Here is a 17579-nt window from a genome sequence, read left to right as displayed (position 1 = left end):
TAGACTTCATTGATTGTCTCCCTCATTTGTAATACATTAAATAGACTTTACTGACTAAACTGATGCTATGATTCAATTTATCTCCATAAGCATAGTGTGAACAAGGCACTTATATTGAGTGCTGGGGATATAGACAAGAAGAAACTAGACTTTGCCCTCAAAGAACTTAAAATATCTATGTAGTGGGAGAAAGGAAGTATATACAGATCAGTAATGTAGGTGGTGATTTGAGTCAAGGAGGAATATTAACATTGAAAGTTTCACCAGGAGGGTAGTATCTGATTGATCTTGGAAGGTAGCTAGATGGCATAGTAAATGGAGCATTATGTCTACAGTCAAAAAGCTTTTAATTCAGATCCCACCTTAGGTAGTTAGCTATGTGATCCCAGATAAATTACTTAATCTCTGCTTGTTTCCTCCTCTGTAAAATTCAAGGCTTCCTGACTCCAAGTATTCTCTCTATATACCATCATGGAATGGGTGAGTTTATCTTTGATGGTACCAGAATAGAACCATACAAACTTGGTTCTGTTACATCTATTAACTAACTAGTTAGGAAGTTTAGAACACACTCTGGCCACTAAGAGTGCATAGTGTTCCTCAGTCACCAGCCCAGTAGCTACTTCAGAAGGTATTTAGTGTGAATAATTATGTGCTGACTTTCCTAAAAGCTGCAGTATTGTATTTGCTCACAAGAGGGTACTCATCCTACAAATTCTTGAATTAACTCTCTTCCATGCTTCAGCTATTTCATTAGGTAATATTCCAGAAGCTGAAAGCGGAATCCACCAATTAGTAAAACTTTAAAAATAATTTTTAAAAAATAGATAAAAGACTTTACTTGAGTACACCCAAATCTGCATCTGAGAAATCCTTTGTTCTTACAAGCAAATTGATCCAACCATTTTGAGTAGTGAAAGGATTAAGAGGCAAGAGATATGTGCCCTCTTTTTAGAGGTCAGGGATCTCAATAACCTGAGTCAAGGAAATGCAGAAAATGAGTTTGTTATCCCTCTAGCTTAACAAGTTGATTCTCAAAAGCTGAAGCAGGAATCCTGGAATTTGGGCTCTAGACCAGATTCCTCTAATAACCCTGTTATAGAACCAAGAAGCAACTACATCTGAGTTTCAGGAAAGAGTTCATCTCCAATTAGGTCTAGTTATAGCAGACAGAACCACTGCTAACTGCTACTATAGTAGCTGCACCAGATACATCAGTCTGAAAGTTGTGGCTATTAATTCACTATAGGCAGATTGGTTGACTGGCATGCACCTTTGCATCCCTCCTTTCTGTTCAGTCTCATGAAAGGAAAAGGATGGAATTGTGGACTTGGAAGCCTAAATGAAAAGAATCATCAGCTAGAAATTTTTTGCAAGGGCAAAGACAACAAACTCTGAAGGGGAAGAGGCTAGTTTGTAGACTCACATTCAAAGTCTTGCCCTCATAACCTTTCATGTGACTCTTCCAATCTTTCATTTTACTTGACTGCTGTCCCAAGGGCAATGAACTTTACCATATTCTCCCCTTCAGCCCAATACTATACAATCATGCAAAACTGACATATACAAATACCTATAAACATGCATTATGGGCATCACAACAGATATTAACATTCATTAAACTAAGAATGATTATTCTTAGATCCCAGGCATCCAATAATAACCATATTGATGTTGCAAATGGTCAAAATAATTCAAAACATCATCTGACAAGATACTGACTACATCTGTGCAGGATCATCACATGAATACACAGGAATGATAAATGTATATACCCATACTACAAAAACAGTTTTAAAAAAAATGTGTGCATATACCTACAGCATTTTCATAGTGCCATCATATAACCAAAAAAACATTAACTGTAAATTAATTTTTAAAACAAAAATCAAAAAAAATTATAATTGACACATAATCAACATATTCAAACATGCAATAACATCCAAATAGAAGCAAAAACTAATAGAGGTCATGTAGGCCAGACTATGGTTTTCCTATAGAGGCAGAGAAACTGCCCCTGGGATTTAATTGGACTAGAGAGTTAAAGCTAGAGCTATTAATGAGGTTTCATAGTCCTGCAGGACATAAAAAGATGAACCTGAGAAATCAGTAGCCTTCAGGCTTATGTCTGGAAGCTCTTGAGTCACCATACCCATGTGACCCAACCCATCCATTTTACCAGTCTCCTTTATGAAGGAGGAAGAGGGAAGGGCTTATGTCTACCTGAACCCAGTACTGTTTTGCTGAATATCTTTTCCATGGTATTGTTCAACGTGCTTGTTTTAGCTCTTCCTTCATATCATGCAAGCACTTTGAGGAATCTTTATAGCTAAATCATTCTTTTTTTTTCCTGAATATTCTAGATTATTGCCTTCCTTTGGAATTTAATTTTAGCATTGTTGTACTCCACAATATTTTTTGATTATAAGTTTTCTAGTTTTTGCTCTTCAATTTTTAGATTAGGACTTGATGCCAGAGTCAGGATTTGCACTGTTGAATGTAATAGGTAGGCTCTAATATTATCTCCTGCAATGTTGCCTGAGTGAAATAATTGTACTTGTGTGCTAAATCTTATCCTCACAAAGGCTTAAAGCTAGTCCCATGGGATCTCTTATTTAAGAGACTGCTTGGGGCCAGGCTTGCTTTCCCCCAGAGGCTGTCCTGAACTGTAGTTCTGGCTGGATTCAAGATGTGGTACCAATTGCCACCTATTGATAGAATTTCCTGTACATTAAGACAATTCTGAGGTTATCACCTCACACCCATCAGATTAGCTAACATAAGAGAAAAGGGAAATGACAAATGCTGGGAGGAATGAAAAAACATATACATAAACTAATACACTATTAGTGGAACTGTGAATTAATCCAACCACTTTGGTTAACAATTTGGAACTATGGCCAAAGACCTAAAAACCATGCATAATCTTTGACACCGCAATACCACTGGGTCTATATTCAAAAGAGACCAAAGAAAAAAGGTAAAGTACCTATATGTACAGAAATAGTTATAACAACTCTTTTTGTGGTGGCAAAGAATTGGAAACTGAGGAGATGCCCATCAAGTGAAGAATGGCTGAACAAGTTATGATATATAATTGTGATAAGAATATTATTGTGCTATAAAAAAGATGATGGGTGTGACTTCAAAAAACGTGGGAAGATTTATATGAAGTGATACAAAGTGAGCTAAGTTGAACCAGGAAAATCAAAACATATATCACAACAGCAATATTTTAATGATCAATTTTGAGAGATCAAATGACTATTCAATATAGTGATCCAAGACAATCCCAAAGGAATCATGAAAAAAAAAAAATGTTATCCATATCCAGAGAAAGAAATGATGAACTCTGAATGCAACATATTTTTTTCCATTTTATTTTTCTGGGCATTTTTTGTCTGTTTTGCAACATGGCTAATATCCAATTACATTTTGTGTGACTTTATATATATATAAATGATATATGCATTGCCTTTTCAATGGATGGAGGAGAGCTTAAAGGGAGAGATGTGAATATAAAATATTATTGAACTATAAAAAATGATGTATATAAAGAATAAAGAGAATTATGAAAAGTAGAATGAAGCAGAACCAGAAAAACAATATACACAACACAAATAGAACAACAAAAATAAAAACTTAATGCTGTTAAATTTTAATGATCAAGCTAATACTAAGACATGAAAAACTATATCTCCTTTTCCTCTTTTTAGAGGTGAGAGGCTATGAATGTGGACTTTTACAAATAATGCTAGATTAAATTGATGTGTTGATTAATTTTGTTTTAATTTTTTCTTTTTTTGTTAACATGCAATGGCTTGCTAGATAGGGGAGGGAAGTGAGATATATTTGGAAATAAGGTCTCGTAAAAAACAAAAGATATCAACAACAAATAAAAATAAGTTTGAGGCAGAAGGAGAGAAAAAAGGAAAGAGTCACGATCAGTGAGAAGAACTTTCTGCGTTCTGGATCATGAATGATATGGGTGATGATGAACTCTAAGGCTTATTCTTCTCTACAGCAAGTGGCTCAGAAGGAGTAAAAACAGATTTATCAAGGAGTTGATAAAGTTGATTAACTCGGAATCCAAGTTGTGTGATATTGATTTCCTTAAACATAAAGTCAAGAATTAGGGCAAAAAGGAGGATGTTGGAGTCAGATACTGGAACATGAGAAAATAAAAGTGTTCCAAAAACCAGTAACTTAACTCTAAAGTTTTGAATAGTAAATCTTAAAGGATAGAGTAAATCTTAAAGAAGGAAGGATGATAGGAGAGAGTGGTGGGAATGGCAGAGAGGAACAAGGAGTATATCTACTGGCCAAATGTATTCAGATGTCATGAGATAAAGTCACATCAAGCATTGTGAAAGTTTGGTCAGGAAGAGGGTATCTTCCTGAACAATTCAGATTTCTTTTTCTTTTCTTTAGCTCTCAGCAAAATCATTTATTCAAAATGGTATAGTAAGAAGAGTAGTTACAGAATTCTTCCCCCTAAACTGTCTCACAAAGGAGCATTTTCTCACAAAATTTTTTATCATGTTCATGAACAGTGAGGCTTGTGTTTAGGAAATATTTGTAACTAAAACTTCCAACATCATTGTCAGTAAACATTTATTCAACATCTCCTTTGTGCCAGGCATTTTGCTAAGGACTAGAGATTCAAAAAATAGAGGCCCTGCCCTGAAAGAAAATACAATTTAATGAGGGTGACATGCCAACAAATATATACAAAGCAAGCTTCATAGAGAATAAATAGAAGATAATTTAACAGAAGGAAGGCACTGGAACTTAAAAGAGCTTGTGAATGGCTTCCTGTAGAAAGTGGGATTTTAACTGGGACTTGAAGCCAAGGAGGTCAGTAGTCTAAGTGGAAGAGAGTGAGCATTTCAGAGAAGCAGAACAGAGAAAAATAGCTAGAGCTGAGAAACAGAATGTCTTATTTGTGGAACAGTCAGGAAGCCAGTGTAATTGGATCAAAAAAATATATGTTGGGGGAATAAGCTTTAAAAAGACTGGAAAGTCAGGGCCTAGATCATGAAGGACTATGAGTGCCAAACAGCATGTTGCATTTGATTCGGGAGCCAATAGGAAATCACTGAAATTTGGGAGTGGAGGGAGAACACATATGATTGCACCTAGATTTTAGGAAAATAACCTGAGTAACTGAATAATGGATTGGAAGGGGAAGAGACTTGTAGCAGGCAGACCTACTGGCAAGTTATTGCAATAATACAGACGTGAGGTGGAATTCCATTGGACTGGTAAGAGTCAGAAATGTTGCAAAGGTAAAATCAAGAAGCCTTAGCAAAAGATTAAATATGGAGGATGAGGAGGAAGGGAAGCTATTGAGAATGAGGAATACAGCTTCAGGGACTGAGAGGATGTTGTTGTTCTCCACAATAAGAAAGGTAGGAGAGAAGTTTAGGAAAGATGATTCCATTTTGGATATATTTTTTAAATGTGTAATGAATATACATTTCAAGATTTCTGAAGGCCACCTGGAGATGGGAGCCTTAAGATAGAGGCACAGGAGAAAGATAAAGAGAATCAATACAGGATGGATGGTAATTAAGCCCATGAGAACTAATGAGATAACCAAGTAGGATTAAGATAATGGGAGAAAAGAAGAGTGCACAGAGGAAAACTCTGAAGGTTGCTTGTAGTTAGAAGATCTGATGTGTAAGAGGATCCAACAAAAGATACAGAAAAGAAACTATTAAATAGATAGAAAGAAAATCTAGAGAGAGTTGTGTTCTGAAAACTTAAGAGAAAATATTATCAAGGAAGATAATGGGGGGAATCACAGGCTGCATCAAAGAGAATAAGGACTGAAATGACTCCACAAATATACTAACAGAAAATGCTACACTAACTAGGAAAATTCTCTTCCTAAGTAAAATACAGTTTTTTTTTTTAATTAAGGATTGTACACTATAATACATATACTTGAATGTTAAATTTTCTTTGAACTAGTAGTTGAACTGGTCTATTTAAAATTCAAGGTTTTGAAATTTTTTGCTTATCCTGTCACATCCTTGCTTTTTTGAGACCTTTATCTGTGAAATCTTTGTCCCTTCACTAACAAAAATGGTAGCTTCATCAAAAGTCCTCTCAGGATATTAACTTCTTTATTGATATTGTTACCCATCCTGAGAAAATTTATGCATCTCACTAGAATGTGTGTCATCCCTCCAATAAAAGAACTAACTCAAAAGATTGATCACAAGTCTGGAAGGAACAGAGATAGTTGTGTTTTAGCACCTTTCTCCAAATAATCTTAGGGCCCCTATGGTTGTTTTGTCTGTGAATCTGTAGTTATGCATTGTTCTGTGTTCACTTTTTTTAATGTCATAGTAGTAATACTTCCTCCTACATAATTATCCATTTAAATTGTATATGCTTCTAAATATTAGGGAATGAGCAGTTAATTATCTTTCCAACCTCAGAAATTATCCTCTTAATCCTAGGACTGTATTAGACTGAGCTTTAAAAACTAGCTTTGGAGTCAACAAGATCTCTGATACCTACTAGCTATGTCACTATGAATTAATCATTTAACTTTTAAGAACACTAGTCTTGAAGACAGCAAATCAGGTTGTAGATCTGTAGCAGTAAAGGAAATTTCCATCCAAAATTTGATAAAATTCAAATGTTTCCTACTTAAGCAAAAAAGAAAAGTCACAAAACATTAATATTTTATTTACAACTGAATTTTCAGCATGAAAGGATGATATGAAGCAATATTTGGATGAATAAGGTCAGTATGTTTATGGCACACACACAAAAAAATACCTTCTTCAGAACTGAGCAAAAAAATCCTGAAAAATTTTAGAAGTTCAAAGAAATCCTTTAAAACCAACTACCTTGAAGACACACACACACACACACACACACACACACACACACACACACACACACACAGAGTTATAATTCTATATGAAAGAACATTAGCACATAATATATCAAATAAGGTATGTACTGGTTAGAATGACTCATTTATAATATGAGTATGCAAATAATAGACATGATATGATGGAATAAAGTTAATTTTAAATAAAAATAATTCAAATTTCAGTTGGGAATCTTAGCAATTTTTTTTTAAGGGTTGTCTTAAAGGTTTATCTCACCTTTCAAATGATTGAAATGATCTTAAGTTTTCTTAAGATCAAATACATTGTAAAGACCTTTAAAAGTTCAACTGCTAAGATGTTTTACATGTAAAGATGAATGATAAATGAGCTGTAATGACAAAATTATGTCTTCATGTACTTAGCTAATTTGAAAGATTAATCATATGAACCTACCTTTTTTGCTTTGGGAGCCTAGAAGATGGGGGGAAAAAGATTATAAAGTCAGTAAGTAGTTATACACACACACACACACACACACACACACACACAACACACAAAACTATAAGCATGTTTCCCTAGAAAATGAGATGCAACACAAGCAAGTGTACATTAAAATACTCAACATCCTATATTCCTCTAAGAACTCATAATTTATTTGCTCATATGAAAAGACAATGTGAATAATAGCCAACATCCATACAGAGCATCTGAGTTTGCAATATACTTTACCCATTTATCAATCTTTAAATATTTCTAGAAACAACACAAAACATGCATGCTTTCCATCTCAAAGGCATTTAATGTTAAAGTTTATTATCAACAGCCAAAAGTTGACAGCTAAGATCCATTTTGGTTTTATTTTAAAGCAAACTGTAAAGCATGTGTCCCATGCACATTAATTCGTTTGTTCGTTCCTTCATTAAACACTTCGCTTGGCCCCTCAAGGTGCTGCTGAAAATTTTTTTATCTCCTTCCTAAGTGCGCAGTGAGAAGGATCGAGAGAATGTTAAAGCTACATCACTTGCCTGTCCACATCTGATGAGGTGTCCATCCATCCATCCCTCCCTCTGTACATGGTATCCCAAAAGTCTTAGTGCATAAAAGAATTTTGTTTTCCTTAATAGCTTAAAACTGCACTAAGGTTTTGGGACATTTTGTTTCATACAGTGCACCAATTCACCATCTAGCTGACTCTTAAAATCAAATGCACTCATCCACTTGGACTAGGAGACTGAGCTTATTCCCAGCCGCCCACCCACTCAATTGCTCTTGTAGTCTCCTGAGCTTACCATGAAAAAGCCTTTTATCACCTCTGTTGAGTTGCGCGGGAGCTAATACACTGTTGACCAATGGCCCACTCCGTTGCCAGGACTACCAGCCTCCCAGCAGGGCCCTTACTTCCTGCGCAGCCTCAATGAAAGATTCTGTCTAGTCCTTTCCCACTCGATGGTGGAAGAAAGATTCCGCAGCCCTCTACAAAACCAAAGCGCATGCCTATAAACTTGCCCAATGTTTGCCAGAGACTCAGTCTCTGCGCAGCCTCTTTTCCCCCACCACTCTCACTTCCTCGCGACTCCGCCCCTTCTCTCTCTAACTTTAGGTGCTGCCGGAAAGCGTCTGGGTTTGCGGCAGAAGGTGAAGTGTTTTGGGCTGTTGGCTTCGTGTCTCGTGTCTCCGGAAGGGGACAAGATGATGGGTACCACGAATGGGGTGGCAGGGTCCTTTTTTATCCCTCTTTCCCCAGCGGGGTGCGGGAAGGGGGGGAGGGGAGAAGGGTAGCCTCGCTCCATCCACCGTTTTCTCGAATGGGGCCTGGCTCGGCTGCCATGACTGACCTTGGGACCGGGCTGGGGGAGGGAAGAAGAAAGGGCCGCCAGAGGGGGTGTCTCCCATCCTGAGGTGCTCAGAATCGGGCCTAATCACTGGGTCCTGGAGACTCCCACTAGCTTTGATCCCTTAGTGTAATCCGTAGTAGACCCAGCGCCTCCTTTTCTGTTGGCAGTAAATATAAAAGGGAAGACTTAAGGGGTTCCCACATAAGAACTGGGCTTAGGGTTTGAAACTAAAAGATTTCGAATTTGAATTCTATTTGCTAGCAAGTTACTTTGGGCCTTTCTAAGCCCCTAACACTGTAAAATAGGGGGAGATAAGGAGGTGAAGTCGTTCAATGATTCTTATCTTGGGACCCGTAAACTTAAAAAAAAAAAAATTCACATTTCCCTATAACTGGTTTCTTCGTATCCGTTTTATTAGAAAATGCATTCTGACATTTAGCATGGTGGCTCTCACTATAGGAACAAAAGCTAATTAACTGAGAAAAAATCCTAGGTTTCAATATGCTTTATATGACACAGTTAAAAATCTCAAGACTAGAATTAAAGTTCTATCCATCTCTGAATCCCATGAATGTAGATTCCTGTTAGACTGAGTCAGCTCTTTTGTAGATTTTTGTGCTAGATGTACTTGAGCAGATAGAAAATTATTTTAACTTAAATTACATTTGATTTGACTAGAGAAAGTATGCTTTTCTCCTGCGTTAGAAATTGTCAGAAAATAAAATGCTATTTCAGATCAAACATATCTTAAAGGATTCAGAATATAAATTGTTAAATGAGGAATATTGCATGATATTAATATTTGAGGAAAAAATGCTTTTCTGTAATGTTGCTTTTCTTTTAAGAGAAAAGGGTTAATGTTAATCCTGTGAAGATACTGAAGACATGGTGGCTTCAAATTGTGATTTAAAATAGCGAGCTTGACAAATGAGTAAAGAAAAAGATAATTGGGCATATCAAATGGCATTATTGCAGTAACAGGTGCTTTAGAAATTGAAATTTACTATATTCTTGGCAGTATGATAACAGCAGAACAAAAGCCAGCTCTGAAGTCAGAAGACCTGAGTTTAATCTTAGCCCTGACATTTAATAGCATATTCTACTTGGCAAAACATAGCAAAAAAGGAAACTCATCACCTAGATTTTTTAAGAAATAATGGATTTTGGCATCTAGTTTTGTTGATGAAGAAAGTGAGGTACAGAGAAATTGTTAGTATTACACAGCGATTTGAATTTACATTCTGTACAACTTCCAAAAATCCATGTTTGTATTCTCGTTGTTTAACTAGAAAGGAAAACTAGATTTTAGTGATTGTCCCCCTCATTCATAACACATTAGACTTTTTACTGATTAAACCAATACTAGGTTTTATCTCAATAAACATAGTATGAACAAAACTGTTACATTGTGCTGAGCTCAAAGAAAAGAAAAAACTAGGTCCCGCCCTCAAAGAACTTAAAACGTCTATGTAGTGAGAGAATTGAAGTATATACGGATAAGTAGAAGGTGATTTGACAAAGGATGATTAACATTAAAACTGTCACCTAAAGGGTGACCTTTACCTGAGTGATCTTGGAAGGCATCTAGGTGGCATAAATGGAGCACTAGATCTACAGTCAAGAAGACAAATTCAAATTCCACCTTAGGTATTCAGCTATGTGATCCCAGGTAAGTTGCTTAACCTCTGCCTGTTTCCTCATCTGTAAAATGAAGAACTAATGTCTACTTTGCATTGAAGATCAAGAGATAATATTTGTAAAGTAGTAGCACAGTGCCTGGCATATAGTAAGTACTTGATGTTAGTAGTATTATAAGGATTTATAGAAAATAGAATTCTTGGCATGGCTTGTGCATCTTGCAAGAAAAATAAGAATTTTAAATTGACTCTGGTTTGAGTGAAACAAAGGGCGGAAGTCTAGAATGATGAGTTAGGGCCAGATTGTGGGGCACACTATACCTAAAGCAGCAGTGCTTTTATTTTTATCCAAGAATTTTTTAACAGAGTTGTGACATGATAGAATTAAACCTTAGAAGATTTTTGGCAACTACGTTGGTAGAAGGACTTGGACAAGGTATACTTTGGAAGCAGAGATACCTTAGATATTATGGATATTATATGAGTTCAAAAGAACTGATTAGAGGGAGTAAAGAGAAGGGATACCAAAAGACATAGCAGTTTATAGTCTGAAAAAAAGTATTTTACGAAAAGCAAACGTTTCCTATCTATATAAGAGGATAAACTTATTTCAATAGTAAAATATTTGAAGAAGCAGCTATAGAATAGAACAAATGACAGTTCTGAAGTCAGAAGACCTGGGTTTAAATCTTAGCTCTTGATAATCTAATATTTAAAAGCATATTACTTAATTATCCCGAACTTGTTTCCTCATCTCTAAAATGAAAACATTGAACAAGTTGGCTTTTGAAGTCCCTTACAATTTGAGATCTATGACCCCATATATAACATGGAGGGCATTTTACATATTACAACTTTGTTTGGATCTGCCATCACATGGATTCTGGAGTTTTTCCAACAATGCAGATCCTAGCCCTGGTTGCCCTATTTGTTAAACTTATTTTTTTTTTTTTAAAGAATTCTTCAGTCTGGATGTTGACACTATAACTGATTAAAAGTTTAGCATCAATTAGACTTTATTCTGTTTTAAGAATATTTTAAAATATAATTGAGAGGCAGTGCAGCAAAGCGGATAGAGGACTTGGAGACAAACCTGGGTTCAAGTTCTTCACCTCGTATTCCCTCCGTGAACATAGGCTGTTTAACCTCCCAGTGTCCAGGCAACTCTCTAATACTATAAAATCAGAATTTAACTAAATCCTAGGAAACAAGTCTTCATAAAGGATGTATTCAGTACACTGATTAAATTGAAGGTCCACACTAAATATAAACACATAACTATATATGTGTGTGTGTGTATATATGTGTATATATATACACCCACACATATAAACATAAGACAAATAAAAGGAATATTTCTAGCTTGAAATGTTTCTAATGCTAAAATTGGGGAAATTTTGCTCTAGCATAATGAGCCTTAATCTATTTTTTTTTTTTTTGATATGGTAGACCACTTCTCAGAATATTTTTAAATAAATAAAATACACAGAATTAAAAGAAAACAAATTATATCGAAATAGTTTTGGTTTGGGCTTTTTTTTGGGGGGGAGAGGAAGAGGGGGGTGCTGAGGCAATTAGAGTTAAGTGACTTGCCCAGAGTCACACAGCCAGGAAATGTTCAAGTATCAGAGGTCACATTTGAAACTCAGGTCCTCCTGACTTTAGGACTGGTGTTCTATCCACTGTACCAACTATCTGCCTCTCGAAATACAATTAATTTTTTTTTTAATTCGTAGATTTCAAGTTAAGAACTCCCTTGCTCTTAAGTTGTTTCTGTGTTTTTGGAGTAGTAAAAGGTTTTCAAGGTTTTTTGTTGTTTTAAAGAAAACCAGTCACACTAAGAATGGATATCTGATACACTGTGAGGGACTATTTCATTCTTTTATATTTGTATTGCTAGGCATGTGTACATAGTAATAGAAGCTTAATAAGACTGAATTTAAAGTTTATAAGACTTGAGAAGGAACAGAGATTTTTATTTACAGATGAGGAAGCAGACATAATGGCTGAGCACTTCAAGGGTATACATAAGAAAAAAGTAGCAGCAAAACCAAAATCTTCCAGGTTTCAAATTAAAAATATTAGACCAAAACTTATTAAAATTATGCATACGGGAAAGAGAGGGAATTTGACAAATTAACCTGAATTTTAAAAGTAAATATAGGTCAGATTTTAACATTTTTGGATAGTTTCTGAAAAGATGTTTTTCTAAATCTGAACTCTTACTACTTATATAACTTTGGGAGAAAATAATTTCTCTCTTGGCCTCAAGTTTCCTCACTAGTAAAATGAAGAAATTGTAATAGATAAGCCTTAAGGTTATTTCCTCTCCAAATCCTACTTCGTCCATGAATTTATTAACCAATATAAAATTAAAGATTAAGAAGTGAGAATCTTAAGTACTTCATGTTTAATTTTCCATAATGTAGCATAAAATCTTCCTTTGCTGAAAACTTTTCTGAATTAAATACTTTATTGATTAGTTTTAAAATATGTATTTGTAAAATATCCATTTTTCCAGGCATGTGCATTTATACATATGAAGATAGTGGATATTTTCAGTGACAAATGAAAATGGCTAACTCATTAAGAGGAGAAGTTTTGACTCTTTATAAAAATGTAAGTATCTCTTATTCGTTCCAATGATGTTATGTTACATGGTGCAAAATTATCTAGGAGCATAAAACATATTTGTTTTTAAGCTGCTGTATGTCGGAAGAGAATATCCAAAGGGAGCAGACTACTTTAAAAGACGTTTGAAGGCAGCTTTCCTTAAAAACAAAGATGTGAAGGACCCAGAGAAGATCAAAGAACTTATTGCACGAGGAGAATTTGTAATAAAAGAGCTAGAAGCCTTGTACTTCCTTAGAAAATACAGAGCTATGAAGCAGCGCTACTATGTAGAAGATGACAAAACTAAGTGAATTTTTATTGTTGCAAATATAGGTTACTGCTTAGGCTGTCTGAGCAGTAATTGGTGGCATTTCTTTATATGTAAATGAGATATTGCAGAAAAACTCTTAGTACACAGGATGTATACAAAAATGCCCGAATACCTGAACTGCCTTCCTCAACTTTAAAAATTATTTTAATAGGTTCCAACTGATACAACTATAAATTGATAATGAAAGCTTACTCAGCCAAGACTTGTGTCCTTGTTTTTTTAATTATAGCATTTGTCAAAACAATGATTTAGCAAACAATTCATTGCTCAGTTTACTGAATAGGAACTTTAATCTCCTATTAATCAACAATGAAAATGTTCACTAGGCCTTAAAAAAAATACCTTTATTTTACATGGAATATTTTAGTTATCTTAACCATTTTTTGTTTTGTATTCATTGATTCTGTCACAAAGAAAAAAATGGTATTTTGCATTGCAGATTTTCCAAAGATATTAAAATCTAGTTTTTCATTCAGCCAACTCCACATTTTGTTTTACAATTTTTAAGGTGTCGAGTTTTTAAAAAAAAAAAAATGTTTTGCCAAAATTTGAAACATTGCAACAAAGTATTGAGCTTCACTTGAAAGGAAACTAAATAAATAGCACCCAGGATTTAAATGGATATTTTCTATATTTGCTGTTGCATACATTTAAAATTCCAGAATCCATTTGCAACAAGCATCAATCTGTGGGCAGTAAGGTAGTTCAGTGGATAATGTGCTGGGCCTGAAGTCAGAAAGACCAGTTTAAATCTTACCTCAGATAATTCCTGTGTGCCCCTGGACAAGTCCCTTAATCCTGTTTGCCTTCCTTTCCTCATCAGTAAAATGAACTAGAGAAGGAAATGGCAAACCACTCCAGTATCTTTGCCAAGGACCCCAAATGAGATCACGAGTCAGAAAGTACTGATCTTCTATCAAATTCACTAATGTATACTGAAGTGAAATTCTCATATTTGGCCCTTTTAAGCTCTGAAACAACTTGCATGTCTCTATATAATTTGAGATATTCTGAAAGATAGCTTCCAATTAATAATTGGAATGACTAGGTGATAAAGTGATAATGGGGGGGGGGGTGTCATTTGGTCTGATTCTTAAGAAAACCACAGTTTAAAAAACTAAATAGTCTTTTTACTGTTACCATATTTCTTTCAGAATTCAGGTAAGTAGTTGTTATGCATTGATTACATGGTTTTTATTTTATAAATTTATTTTTATTATACTGTCATCTTAAGACAAAATTCTACACTACATTCCTTAAAAATAGATTCGAGTTTTCATCTCATGTTAATGGCTGAAATTAGCCATGAACTTTTAGTACATCCTAAAGTTACACAGTGTAATAACGTGATTTATGTAATTGACTACGGGCACATATGAAAGCTTGGGGGGTTTTTTTGGTGACTAATGAATGTGTGATGAAATTATTTAATCCAATTTCCTTTAAAGGAAAATATAAGTACATTAATGGATACCTTAATAGCTACAGAGCAAATAAATATTAGAATATTAATTTAGAGTTTAAAATCAATTTCTAGGAAACGTAATAGAGTCACAATAACTTTATTACATTACAATAATTAGGAGCAGTACAGTTTGACAAAAATATGACAATTTCAGATCACTTCACAGCACATACTCCTGTGAACATTTAAAAGTTAATTTTAGTTAAAACAGTGGTCATTTTAAGTTTCTATGTCTGATACGACCAATATTCCTAGGTCAGCACAACCAAATGATGGAGAAAAACTGGATCACACTGCATATGCCCCCCACACACAAAAAAAGCACAATGTACAAAATGTGCATGTTTCAGTTTACACTATACAAAAATAGTTAAAATACATTCCAAGTAAACATGTTACATTAAGAAATAGTTTCTAGTAAGAAGTTGGCACTCAAAAAAAGGAAAAAAGCAAAACTATTTTCAACATGGTAACAGAGGACAGTGGAATTAGGAACTTTTAGATCACATAGCCCAGGTAGCATTTTGTAACAAACTTTATCCAAAAAGTGACATTTCTCTAGCTGGCCACCTCTATTTCTCTAAGTACATCTGTATGTTCACTATCATCCTTCTATGTAGGCACTTAGAGCTGTTAGACTAACACACATCTCAAGCTATGTAAATAACACAAAACTTAGGAACTAATTTGAGTATGTTACTTGGAGATACAGTAATTTTCCCTGCTGTACTGATCTACAGTACAATTTTATGCTATTTGATTTTCTCTACATGAAATTCCTAACAGCCAAGATCATAACAACAAATAATTTAAAAAAAAAAAACACTAGAATTATTAATTGCTGGTTGCTTTTTTTAGAAGGTGATTATCAAGATTACATAAAGCTACCACAAGGCAATAATTATTCCTTTCTAACAAGTAGAATTGATAATGAATTATGACTTAAGATGCAATTTTTTTGTTGCCATCAAAATAAAATATGAGATGTTCTTAGAAAATATTAAAAGAAATTCACTGGAATACAAATAAAATCAAGTTGTGCAAACTACAACTCAACATGCCCCAGTTTCTACAAATGTTTAAAAAAACTGCACAAAAGTGGCAAAGATTTGATACACTACAAAAGTTAGGTTCTAAATTCTTATGCAGTGTGACTCAGTTCAAACAGAACCTAGAACTCCTAATTTTTGTATAATGACTCAAAAAACATACTATGCACACCTGCTACATTCTTCCACAAATATGTTATAGGGATTCTAAGACTAGGTCAATTTTCTCAACTTCAGTATTGGATTTTGAATGTTAAGGCTATAAATAGATAAATGCTTATCTTCTAGGATTCCTCCTTCCCACCCCACCCCACCCCACCCTTTAATCCTACAAAAAATTTTTCCTCTTCCTCAAACCATTCACAATTCAGGTAATGAAGAATAACTTATCGGTCCTACAAGTGTTTTTTTTTTTTTTTAATTGCCCTGCTTCATCAAAAATTCAAGAACCCTACAGAAAATACATTTGAATCCCTTTTTTGCATCACAACTCTTAAGTATGGCCATTTCTTTCCCTTGGTACTGCATATATCTTGATAGCCTAGACAATGCTTCATGATCCTAAATTTAGTAATTAACATTTAAGAAAAGTTACACTTAATTTTATCCAGAATGGAAACTACATTCAATCTTTGAGACTCATCTTAGTTATCAATTAATTTTTAAGTTAAAACTAAAGCTAATATATTTCATGATTCAAATCAAAAGGAAAACTAAGTGAATTTTTTTATAAAGAATTAAGTTAAAAGAACTATCTAAAGACACTGAGTAAAAGCAATAAGAAATTAGAATTGTGATCTATGTATGCACTTCATATTTTTATTTTTCCATCATTAAAGAGTAGTGTCTGAATATAATCTCAAATGTTGTTCTAGTGTGGTACCCTCAAAACAAAGTAGTGTCAGACTCAAACAGAAATAGATCCCTGTGAGTGCTGTTGAATTTAAAAAAAAAAAAAACCTTAAATAATATTAACTATGTTGCATTTTATATTTCCAAATTAGACATTTTAATCTAAAAATTCCAGCTCCACTTGAAAGCAAGCAGCTTGGGGGCTGCAAGAGTGACATTTCTGCTCTAACATATACTAGGTCTGCCTTAAAAGTAAAGGCCACTAAGAGAGACAGCCTGAATGAATCAATTTAAAATAGGAAAATAAAAAGGACTTTACTATTTTCCACTGCCTTAAACATTTTTATTTTATTTCCTTTTTTATAGAAAAAATATATTTTTAAAGAAGTGACTATGACAAATAGTAGCAGTGGAAATTTTTTTAAAAATTCTAAATGACATACTTTACATTCATTAAAGGTGATGTGAAACTACAGGACTTGATGTCTATAAGTTAAATCTATAGGAAGACTCTTAAAAGGTTCTTACATCCTCAAAATAAAGCCAATCATTTAAGTCTCAATTGAGGTTAAAATATCTAAGAACTAATCCATTATCAGAATAAAACACAGTATAGGGATCATTTAAAAACTGTGTAATGTTATACTTCATTGATTTGTTAAAATACCTAAATTCATAACTGGCAAGGAAAAAAAAAGTTTTAGCAAGTGTGCATGCACCAAAAATCCCAAGAGGGAAAATCTCAGATATTCATTTTTTTTTTTTTCACAGGCATTGCTAGTTCAAGAACCAACACTAAGGGAATACTGGCACTTAGAGGAATAAAGTTTCCACTGTCATTTTAAAATAAGCATTCAGATAAAAGCTAAGAATGCATGAAGCAGAAAGAAACTAGGTAATGCTAAAAGCAAATGCTAATAATTTAGTATAATGTACAAAAAAA

The 17579-nt window shown here is 34.2% G+C and overlaps 2 protein-coding genes across 6 annotated transcripts in view; one reads left to right on the top strand and one right to left on the bottom strand.

Moving 5' to 3' along the window:
• DNAI7 (dynein axonemal intermediate chain 7) overlaps positions 1-8231 on the bottom strand; it is a 96178-nt gene extending 87947 nt beyond the window's left edge. For all 4 annotated transcript variants that reach the window (XM_052001571.1, XM_052001575.1, XM_052001574.1 and 1 more), the window contains exons 1-2: positions 8144-8231; positions 7308-7325 (exon numbers count right to left, since the gene is read on the bottom strand). In XM_052001571.1, the coding sequence (XP_051857531.1) occupies positions 7308-7325; positions 8144-8146 (21 nt within the window). In that variant the 5' untranslated portion in view covers positions 8147-8231. The remainder of the gene's footprint in view (positions 1-7307; positions 7326-8143) is intronic.
• A 167-nt stretch (positions 8232-8398) lies between these two features.
• ETFRF1 (electron transfer flavoprotein regulatory factor 1) lies at positions 8399-13750 on the top strand. Of its 2 annotated transcripts, none has more exons than XM_052001579.1 (3): positions 8399-8489; positions 12848-12945; positions 13029-13750. In XM_052001579.1, exons 2-3 carry the CDS (start codon positions 12895-12897, stop codon positions 13248-13250), a joined length of 273 nt encoding a protein of 90 aa, XP_051857539.1. In that variant the 5' UTR covers positions 8399-8489; positions 12848-12894; the 3' UTR covers positions 13251-13750. The 2 variants fall into 2 exon arrangements, with proteins under 2 accessions (XP_051857539.1, XP_051857540.1); XM_052001580.1 differs by having other exon boundaries at positions 8463-8550.
• Positions 13751-17579: the final 3829 nt, after the last annotated feature.

The sequence above is a fragment of the Antechinus flavipes genome, chromosome 5, assembly GCF_016432865.1.
Source record: "Antechinus flavipes isolate AdamAnt ecotype Samford, QLD, Australia chromosome 5, AdamAnt_v2, whole genome shotgun sequence".
Classification (NCBI taxonomy): domain Eukaryota; kingdom Metazoa; phylum Chordata; class Mammalia; order Dasyuromorphia; family Dasyuridae; genus Antechinus; species Antechinus flavipes.
This window is presented reverse-complemented; position numbering and strand designations above follow the sequence as displayed.

Bases quoted from the DNA above. Each gene is read 5' to 3' on its own strand.
- ETFRF1 (XM_052001579.1), top strand. From the start codon at position 12,895: ATGAAAATGGCTAACTCATTAAGAGGAGAAGTTTTGACTCTTTATAAA. The intron at 12,946-13,028 runs GTAAGTATCTCT...TTTGTTTTTAAG, and splicing joins TTTTGACTCTTTATAAAAAT to CTGCTGTATGTCGGAAGAGA.